Source organism: Myotis brandtii, unplaced genomic scaffold (assembly GCF_000412655.1).
Source record: "Myotis brandtii unplaced genomic scaffold, ASM41265v1 scaffold21, whole genome shotgun sequence".
Classification (NCBI taxonomy): domain Eukaryota; kingdom Metazoa; phylum Chordata; class Mammalia; order Chiroptera; family Vespertilionidae; genus Myotis; species Myotis brandtii.
Genome location: NW_005357846.1, coordinates 236,221 through 247,030, shown reverse-complemented (window position 1 = coordinate 247,030; position 10,810 = coordinate 236,221). Strand labels below are relative to the sequence as shown.

Sequence of the window (10,810 nt, the reverse complement as noted above, 5' to 3'; positions counted from 1 at the left end):
AAAAGGCCGCCATGAGCCGCCCGGCAGTTGGTGCAGCTCGTGTGCGAGTCCCAACGTCACGCTGGCGGCGCGCCAGCCCGGTGCTGCTTCACGGTGTCAAATTGTCCCTCCTTGTTGAATTCCTTTGCCAGCCTACTTTGTGAAAGAAAACATTGGGGTTTCTTTGGCTGTTCTTGATAAGCCTATAAAAAAAAAGTGACATGTTTTAGTTGCTTCTAGGTAGGTTTTTCTTTTTACTCTCCCCCCCCCCCCAAAAAAGAGCAAATATTAAGACAGTGTAGGGGGGTGCTACACAGTATCCCTGTGAGTGTTTTGTTTTTGTGGTGTTCGCTGAGATGCTTAGAAAATGGTGACTCTGTCCACAGTTTGCAACGGCAGTGACAGCCTCCCCGGGCGGGCGGGGGGCAGCCTCCGGCCCCTCGGCCCCTCCGCGCGGCGGGGTGTCCGCGCTGGTCATCTGGGTGCTGGTCACCTGGGTGCGCGGCTGGCTCCCTCCAGGGGTGTCGGAGGGTCAGCGCGGGGGCGTGTGTGAGTGTGTGTGAGTGTGATGAGTGTGTGTGAGTGTGAGTGTGAGTGTGATGAGTGTGCGCGTGGTGAGGTGAGCCCCTCGCAGGAGTGTTTGCCGACCCGCCCCTCCTCGGACTGGGCACAGCTCGCGAATGCACCGAAGGATGCACTTGCCATGTCAGAGTCGCCCCCGGAGAAGGAGTGTGAAGTGATGGGAGAAGAAGTGTCTTTAATTTATGGCTTCAGCTGTACAAGAGCAAGCTCGTTTCAGAACTAGTTTTTTTGTGTGTTTGGGGGTTTTTTTTGAAAGCAGTTTTGTTCATAGCTTTTTCATCTTGCTAATTGCATATTAGTTGCGGAGGGTTTTTTTTGTTTGTTTGTTTTTTCACAGTCCTTGTCCTACTAAACAAAAAGATAAAGTGATGGATGCTTTTCTATCTCCTTGAATGTTTTGGTGATTTTTAAAACATAAATCTGATTAGCTGCCTTCCCTCTCTTACACGCACACGCTCCCACCAGCACCACCTTCCTGTGCTGAGGGCTATCTGACATTTTTGTGAGCTCCCAGCATGGCCATCTCCCAGGGTTTTGAGGCTTTTTTCATTGAGAGTATGTGAGGTAGGAGGATACTTGCTGACAAAAGCTTTAAGTGCTCTTTGGCATTGCTATGGAAAAAAAAATATAGAAAGAGTGGGAGCAAACAAAACAAATGCAATAAGAAAAAAGAAAGTGCAGCCCACGGTGGGAAGGGGCAGGAAAAGAGGGATTGTTTTTTGTTTTATTGTTTTTTTTTTCCCAGGACTTGGGCTCATTTGTGAGTTGTAATGTCTTAAGTGAGAGCTTGGACCCAGAGGAAGCTGTGCCAGTTCACACAGAACTTGTTTTGAACAAGGATTCAATTTCATTTGCAAATGCTTATTGTCAAGGCAGGGAGTGCCAGCACAGAGGAAAGCACCCCTATCCGACTCCTCCAGCTCCTTAGGTTTAATCACATCTCTCCAATCGCCGAGGGAACTGGAGATTTAAACAAACATACGTGCACTGGTGTGAAGCTGTGAAGGAAGCATTATGTTTCCGGTTCAGAATATATATTCTTCTCTCACTTTCTAAGAATTAAACACAAGCTTTTCTCCCTTATTGATTAGTTGCTGAAGTAAAGGAACCCTGCAGCCTTCCCATGCTATCTGTTGACATGGAAAACAAGGAAAATGGCTCTGTCGGTGTAAAAAAGTAAGTGAAACTGGCTTGTGAGTTCTGCTTCTGCAAACAACAGAGGGACTTGGCTTCTATTTTTATACTCTTGCTTATCTACTGCAAGACACTGGTGGGGGCTTGTACTTGGTTGGTCTGCACTGGCCACCAGCCTCCCTTCTCCCCCTTACAAAAGTCTTTTTCCATATTACATGTCTGAGGCAGGTGACCCAGACATCAAACTGTGCATAAAGGGTTAGTGGGTCAGGCTTTGGAACAGGGACGGTTGAGGATTTCAGCCCTGCATTCTGTGTACGGAAACAAAAACACCGAGCAGGCACACTCTGCCTTCCAAGTCTATAGGCTACAACGGTGGGGACAGAAAACAGAGTTCAAGTCTTTTAATTTCATTTTTTATTGATTTCCATGTCTTTTTAAATAAAATTACCTCTCTCAAAACTGAGAGCTGTAATGAGGGAAGGACAAAGGCATTCAGCGAGAATACGAAGTTTTAACAACTTTCCTGTCCTAATTTTATGAACTTTTCTTTCAATGGTTAAGATTTCAGTGTATACCGTAGCACTCTATTTTAAGGTCTGTTCTCACATTTGAAACTTTGATTATATTTGCTGTGAGTTATATGCTTGATTTTTTTTTAAATAGGAAAATTCAGTTGCATTGTGTAGCATATTCTGAAACAAAACAAAAGTGAACTCACAAAGACATCTGTGAGTATATGAAAAAAATGTATATTCTCACTTAGGAGTTATATTAAAGCTATAACCACTTTGATTACAAGGATAAAGTAAGTTCCAATCCAGTGTTATTTGTTTCAGTTCCTTCCATGTCATTTAGTTTAAAATTGCCTTCATCTTGAGCTTTGGGGGGAACTAATTAAATGTAATCTATAGAAGCTGTAATGTCTAAATGAGGAAACACTGTGCTTTATGTGTTTATGAATGAAGGTATATTGTTCATTAAAGTTCCATTGAACTTAATAAAAATGCCTTTTAAAATTCCCAGGTAATTCATTTATCAGTGTCCTGCTGACATGCTTATTCCCATTCTTGAGGTTTGGGGTAGGAAGATGTAGGGAAAATGAAAGGAACAGGTGCTTTTATATGTATGTGTTAGGTCAGTGCTGTCCAATAGTACTTTGAGCATTGATGGCAAAGTTCTATTCTGTGAAGTCCATAATGGTAGCCACTAGCCTCATGTGGCAATTAAAAACTTGAACTGTTACTAGGGTCACTGATGAATTGAACTTTTAATTTTATTCCATTTTAATCAATTTAAAAAGTTAACTGCTTTATTGAAATATAATTGACATGTAATACATTATAAATCTTTAAAGTACAAGATTTGATAGGTGTTGACATTCGCATACACTCATGAAACCATTACAATTAAGATAATGCATGTACCTGTCACCCCCAAAGTTTTCTCATGACCCTTTGTATTCTCCACCCCAAACCCCACCATCCTTTCCTGCTCCGTATCCTCAGGCAAGCACTGATATGTTGCTATAGCTGAGTTTACTTTTTCTACAATTTTGTGCAAATGAAATTTTTCAGAATGTACTTTTTTTCAGCGAGGGCGGGGTGGGGTCTAGTTTCTTTCACCCAGGATGATTAATTTGCGATTCATTCATGTTATAGTGTGTACCAATAGTTCATTACTTTTTATTGCTGGTAATATTTCATTGTATAAATATATAATTATTTGTTCACTATTTATCCTTCCACTTGTTGGTAGACATTTGGGTTGTTTCCATTTTTTAGGTATTAGAAATAAAGTTGATCAGACCATTTGTGAACAGGTCTATATGTGGACATATGCTTTATTTCTCTTGGATAAATATTTAGAAATGGAATGGCTGGGCTGTATGGTAGGTGTATGTGTTTAACATTTTAAGAAACTGCCAAACTTATTTTCCAAACCGGTTGTGCTATTTTATGTTCCCACCAGCAGCATGTGAGCATTCCAGTCTATATCCTCACAAACGTGATTAGAAAATATTTTCTTGTATGTGATTTTTATTTTCATTCTTTCTTTAGTGTCTTTCAAAGTGCAGAAGATTTTCATTTGGATAAAGTCCAGTTTATCAAGTTTTTACATAATAGATAGTGTTTTTAGTGTCATATCTAAGAAGTGCTTACCTAACCCAAGGTCAGGAAGATTTTCTCTTATGATTTCTTAGACTGAGGACTATGATGTTTTAGTTAATTTTTGTGTATGGTGTGAGATAGGAATAAAAGTATTTCTGTTGGTGGTGGTGGTTGTTTTTTTGCCTGTGGATATCCCATTGTTCCAGCATTTGTTAAATTGTTTCTGCAATTTTGTTGAAAAATTAATTGATCGTATATGTGTGGATCTATTTCTGGACTCTATTTTATAGTCTATTGATGATTTTGTAGATATTCATGCCAATACAACACTATTTTGATAACTATAGCTTTATAAGAAGTCTCAAAATCAATTTGTGTTATCTACCCAACTTTATTCTTCTTTTTCAAACTTGTTTTGGCTCCTCTAGGTCCTTCACATTTTCATATGAACTTTAGAATCAGCTTGTCAATTTCTATTTAAAAAATGCCTACTGGTTATTTGATTGGCATTGCATTGAATTATAGATCAAACGAGGGAGAATTGAAATCTTAACAATATTCTGTTTCCCAACCCATTTTTCTCCATTTACTTTGGTCTTCTCAGCTATGTTTTGTTGTTTTCAATGTGCAAGTTTTACACACCTCTTCTCATATATTTCCCTACGTATTTCATATTTTTATTCTATGATAAATTGTATTGCTTTTTAAATTTAAATTTTTTATTGTTTGCTGCTATCTAGAAATGCAATTGATTCTTTTATATCTACCTGTATCCCACAACATTGTTAAACTCACTTATTACTTCTAGTAGATTTTTGGTATCTAACATAGACAATTACGTCTTCTGAGAAAAGACAGTTTTACTATTTCCTTCCCAATGTGGATGCCTTTTATTTCTTTTTCCTACCTTATTGCACTGAATAGGACCTCCAATAAAAAGTTGAATGGAAGTAATGAGATTAGACATCCTACTTTTGTTCCTGATCTTCAGAGAAAACATTTAATCTTTTTAAAAATCTTTCTTTTTCTGTATGTCATTTTTTGTCTGCTTTTACTTTTATTCTTTATCATTGATTTTTAAGCAATTTAATTATGAGACTTGGTGTAGTTTTCTTCATGCTTCTGGTGCTTAAAATCTGTTTGTTTGTTTTTATCTGTAGGCTTAGTTTTGATCAAATTTGAAAAATTTTTAACCATTTTTCAGTTTTTATTTTGGTTTCCCACCACGTCTCCTTTGGGGACTCCAATTATAGGTATATTTGATCACTCAATATTGTCCCACAATTCACTAATGCCAATTAATTTTTTGTCTTTTATCCCTGTGTTTCATTTTGGATAGTTTCTATTGCTTTGCCTTCAAGTTCACTAATATATTTTTTCTGAACTGAATAATCTCTTGTTAATCCCACCCAATATATTTTTCACTTCAGACAATGTAGTTTCCACCTCTAGAGTTCAACTTGAATCTTTTTCCACATCTTCCATGTCTCTACTTAACATATTTAGTCTTCCCTCTAGCTTCTGAACAAATGAAATGTACACATAATACATGTTTCAATCTACTTGTCTACAGATTCTGTCATTTCTCACTCAGTTTCAGTTGATTGCTTTTTCTTCTCTTTATGGGTTGCATTTCTCTGCTTCTTTGCATGCCTGGTAATTTTTGTTATTAAAACTATACTAAATTACAGTGGGCATCAATAGTGTATTAGTTTCTGCCCAGCTGGCGTGGCTCAGTGGTTAAGCATTGACCTACAAACCAGGAGGTCATGGTTTGATTCCCGTTGGGGCACATGCTTGGGTTGTAGGCTCGATCCCCAGCGTGGGGCGTGCAGGAGGCAGCCTATCAATAATTCTCTCATGATGTTGGTCTGCAGACTAAAGGGTCCCCGGTTCGATTCTGGTTAGGGGCACATGCCTGGGTTGTGGGCTTGGCCCCTAGTGTGTGGTATGTAGGAGGCAGCTGATCAGTGATTCTCTCTCATCATTGATGTTTCTCTCTCTCTCTCTCGCTCTCTCTCTCTCTCTCTCTCCCTCCCTCCCTCCCCCCCCTCTCCCTTTTTCTTTGAAATGAATAAAAATATATTTTAAAAATAGTGTATTAGTTTCAGGTGTACAACATAATGATTCAGCATTTGTATGCCCTACAGTATAACCACCACACTAAGTCTAGTAACTATCTGTCACCATAGTAAGTTAATTACAATATTATTGCCTACACACATTCTCTGTGCTGTACACTACATTTCCATGGCTTATTTATTTTATAACTGGAAGTGTGTACTCCTTATTCCCCTTCACCTTTTTCACCTATCCCTTTACACCTCTCCCTCTGGCAACCATCAGTTTGTTCTGTTTCAATGAATCTGTTCTTGTTTTGTTTTGTTGTTTTACATTCCATATATAAGTGAAATCATATGGTATTTGTCTTTCTCTGACTTATTTTACTTAGCATAATACCCTCTAGATCTATCCATGTTGTCACAAATTGCAAGATTTCATTCCCTTTTATTGCTAATATTTCATTATATATATAAATATATACCACATCTTCTTTATCCATTCATCTGTTGATGGATACCTAGGTAGCTTCCAAATTTTGGTTATTGTAAATAATGCTGCAATGAACATATGGGTGCATATATTTTCAAATTAGTGTTTTTATTTTATTTGGATAAATATCTAGAAGTGGAATTGCTGGGTCATATGGGTAGTAATTTTTAATTTTTTGAGTAGGCTCCATACTGTTTTCCATAGTGGTGGCATGCCTGGTATTTTTTATTGAATATCAATATTGTGAATTTTACCTTGTTGAGTGCTGGATATTTTGTATTCCTATAACTATTCTTGATCTTTGTCCTGGGATGTGCTTACGTTACTAGGAAACAGGTAATTTGATCCTGTTAAGTCTTGCTTTTAAGAATTGTTTAGACTGTCCTGGTTGGTGTGGGTCAGTTGGTTGGAGTGCCGTCCTGTACACTGAAGGGTGAAGGGTTTGATTCCTGGTCAGGGCACATACCCAGGTTGCAGGTTCAATCCTGGTCAGGAGGCAACTGGTCGATCTCTCTCTCTCTCTCTCTCTCTCTCCCCCCCTCCTCTCTCTTTCCCCCCTCTCTCCTCTCTTTCTCCTCTGTCCCTCCCTCCCTTCCTGTCTCTAAAATAAATGGGAAACATATCCTCAGGTGAGAATTAAAAAAAAAAAGAAGAAGAATGGTTTAGGTATTTTTCCCTTTCATCGAGGTAAGACTCACCTTTGCACTCTAGCCAATGCTCCTGAATTATGAGGTTTTTCTCTCTGGCAGATGAAAACAGACACTATTCCCATCCCTGCATGATCTCCAAGGATTGTTCCACTTTTTTTGAGTGGTTCTTTCTCTAGCCTCAGTTAGTTTCACTTGTATGTGATAATCATTACTCTAAGTACGTGAGAACTTCAGATGTCCAGAGTTCTGTCTGTGTAGCTCTTCTTTTTCTAGGACTCCATCCTGTGCACAGCCTAAAATCATTTTCCAGGTAGTAACTGGATACAGTTTACCTTGCTTGTTTCCCATCCCGCAGGGATCACTATTTTTTATTGCCTATGTCCAATGCCTTGAGTGTCATTCTTTCATATATTTTGTCTATTTTTTAGTTATTTTAGGCAGAAGGGTAAATGTGGGCCCTGTTACTCCATTCTAGACAAATAGAAGTTCCAGTTAATTTATATAGCAACAAGTGGTTAGTGGTTAACCTATGGGACAGGGCAGAGTAAGATTATATCGTAGAATCCCCAAAGGCTTAAAACATAGTCTTTTTTTAAAAAAAAAACATAGAGTCTTAATGCTATTTCTGAGCCGTAGAATCCCCAAAGGCTTAAAACATAGTCTTTTTTTTTAAACATAGAGTCTTAATGCTATTTCTGAGATCTACCAAAATTGGGGCTTACAGTTGCTTCCAATTTGCTTTCTAGGTATGGAAAATATAGTTGCTTACTGGGGAATGTACTGTTGTTACAAAGGGTCATTTCCAAAGAAGCCTAGTATAATAGACCTTACTCACTGGCCACATGCTCCTGATCAGAGCTTCAGTTTTACAAGGCTACTATTTATGGAGTCCCTTCTATGTGTCTAGCACTTTGTGTAAGCCTTGTTAATTCTATTTTGAGGTACGTGTTGTTATTCCCATTTTATAGCTGAGGAAATCAAAGCTCCAGGAGGTTAAAGGCCTTCTAAGATTTCACAGCCTGTAAGTTAAGTGGTGGGACTGGGTTTCAGATGAAGGCTGGCTCTGAAGCCCAAGTGCTTTCTTCTGCACTGCAGTGACGAGATTGTCAGAGGTGCTCTCAGTCACTTTTACTACAAGCGTGCGGCTGTAGAAGCCCTTTTTTTGTTTGTTTTCAAGATTTGTAGATGGATGCAAACATCTCTATATATGAAGAGCCAAGGTCCATAACATCCAAAACGACCAAACGGATGACTAAATGCCAGACTGCACGCGCAGCAGGCTCTAGTGGGTGGGGACTGGAAAGTGGTCTGAACTGCTGTCCTGGGTCCTGGCCACCTGCAGTGGAAGTCAGTCCTGGGTCCTGGAGCAGTGGCGGGGCAGGGGGAATTTCGCTGAGCATGGCGGAGTGGGAGGAGCCTCACAGAGCAATGGTGGGGTGGGTGGAGCCTCACAGAGCAGTCGAGGGGCCGCGAGCATTGCAGAGCATCGGGGCGGGAGCTTCACATAGTGTTGCAGGGCGGCAGAGGCCATGCGACAGAGGCCAGGCTAAGCCTAAGGACCCTAACCATGCACAATTTCATGCGTGCTGGGCCTCTAGTCTAATAATATAACCATAACTTAGCAAAGATAGGACTTCCCTTTCCAAAATGGTATATTTCTTGTAAGTGCAGAATATTTTAATGTCTGTGCTAAGTACACTAGGCCAGTTATTTCTCAAACTTTAGTTTGCATCACTTGGAAGGAGTGTTAACATGCAGATTGCTGGCCCCACCTCCAGAGTTTCTAATTCACTAGGCCTCTGGTGCGCCCAGGAATTTGCATTTCTTACTTGTTCTCTGGTGATGTTGATGCTGATGTTCTGAGAACCACTGAACTAGGATAGCTCAAGGTTTTTCAACTTATGCACTATTTTTTTGTTGTTGCTGTTAATTCTCACCCAAGGATATTTTCCCATTGATTTTTAGAGAGAGTGGAGGGAGGGGAGAGACAGAGAGAGAGAAACATTGATGTGAGAGAGACACATCAATTGATTGCCTCCCACATGAGCTCCGACCAGGGCCAAGGATTGAGACTGCAACATAGGTACATGTTCTTTGACTGGAATTGAACCCTGGACCCTTCAGTCCATGGGTTGACACTCTGTCTACTGTGCCAAACTGGCTAGGGCTCAACTTACGCACTATTGACATTTTGGTTCAAGTCATTCTTTGTTGGGGTTGGTGGGGGTGTACCCTGTGCATTGTGGGATGTTTAGCAGTGTCCTGGTCTCTACCCATAGGATGCTAGTACTGCACCTTCTCTGATCATGACAATAAAAAATGTCTCCAGACATTGCCAATTGTCTCCTGGGGACAAAATCAACCCAGTTGAGAACCACTGCTCTAGGCTAAGCTCAGCATGAGAAATGTGTAACAGGGTGGTTTTAGGTATCAGGACTAGTTAATATATTTATATTTGTCATTTCTGCTTAAGACTCTTAAAAGACCATGAATTTCAGTGTGGAGCTTCCTCTGCCTTTCTTTTTCTGCCTCTTGCTTAATATAGAAAGGGAAGGGATAGTAAAGAGAGGAAGAATAAAGCAAATGTGGTGAAATGTAAATATTTGAAGGATTATGGGTGATGGTATATGGGATTTTTGCACTACTCTTGCAACTTTTCAGTTATAAGTCTGATTAAAAAAAATCTAGCCAATTCATTAGTTGAGAAGGAAAATTCATCTTCCTTTAGGAAAGAAAGTGTGGGGACCCTGTCTAGAGTGCACTGAATGTTCGAGGCCACTCTTAATCAGGAGTGTTCAAGGCTAAGTTGCTGTGTGCAGGTGCAAGAAGCAAGGACACAGCTATTGTACTGTACATGCACTGCGCAAGTGTGCCCTTCTATAACCCAAAATAGTGGGGTCACTGTTTGGAAAGAAGCCTCTTTGTCTAAGTTAGTATTAAAGTATGCTACTGACCAGCAGGCAGCTCGCTTGGATGCGGCTGCTTAGTGAGGCAGTAGTTCTAAGGATGGCTCCTGTACAGCTCCTATGTTGGAGGCTACAACTACTTTGTAGGAAAGATGTATTGTTACTCAGCCGGTGTACGGCTACTCTATGGCACTTTACTTTGAAGAACTGCTTTGTCTAATAGTGCCTGCCATAGCAATGGCTATTTGGGCTACAGTAAAGACTCTCATATACCCACAACTTCTCATGGCTTTCCGTCAAATACCTGGCGTCCAAGGGAGTCCAGTCTCTGGCAGAGGGACTGGGACCTGACAGAAACAAAACTTCCAGCCCAGATTTGGACACCAGGGAGAAATTAAGCATGACATTGGAAAGCAATGGACAGAGTCCAGTCAGGTTGTGCAGTCGGGCTTGACCTGGTTTTTGTTAACTAGCAGAAGAATAATTATTAGGCAAATAATTTAATTTCCCTCTGACTTGGCTCTCTTGATTTAAAATAGGAGTGGAGGATTGTTGTGAGGATGAAAAGAAGACACTTTAGACTGTAAAGTGATAGAGCAGTGACAGTCTTTATAGTCCAATTCATAAAGCACCAGAGCACCTACTGTGAACCACACTGCTAATTGCCTTCACAAATGTTACTTCATTTAATCTTTGCAACATAAGCTATGGTAAATATTATTGCAGTCTTTTTTCAAGCAAACAACTGGGGCTCAGAGAAGTGACTGAAGTTCACATGAGAAAGTGGCAAAGCTTAGGTTTGAACCCAGCTCTCATGACCCCAATCAATGTGTCTCTCTCACATCGATGTTTCTCTCTATCTCTCCCTTCCACTCTCTCTAAAAATTAATGGAAA

At 40.1% G+C, this 10,810-nt stretch overlaps 1 protein-coding gene across 3 annotated transcripts in view; it reads left to right on the top strand.

Annotated features, from left to right (window-relative positions):
- The window catches only part of SAMD13 (sterile alpha motif domain containing 13), a 52,713-nt gene that overhangs the window by 3,301 nt on the left and 38,602 nt on the right, over positions 1–10,810 (top strand). Inside the window, exons 1-2 of one of the 3 annotated variants that reach the window (XM_014539245.1) lie at positions 23–219; positions 1,653–1,737. In XM_014539245.1, coding sequence (XP_014394731.1) covers positions 1,685–1,737 — 53 coding nt within the window. In that variant the 5' untranslated portion in view covers positions 23–219; positions 1,653–1,684. Of the gene's footprint in view, positions 1–22; positions 220–538; positions 1,126–1,652; positions 1,738–10,810 lie in introns of those variants that run through there. The other 2 variants (XM_014539247.1, XM_014539246.1) reach the window with 2 other exon arrangements.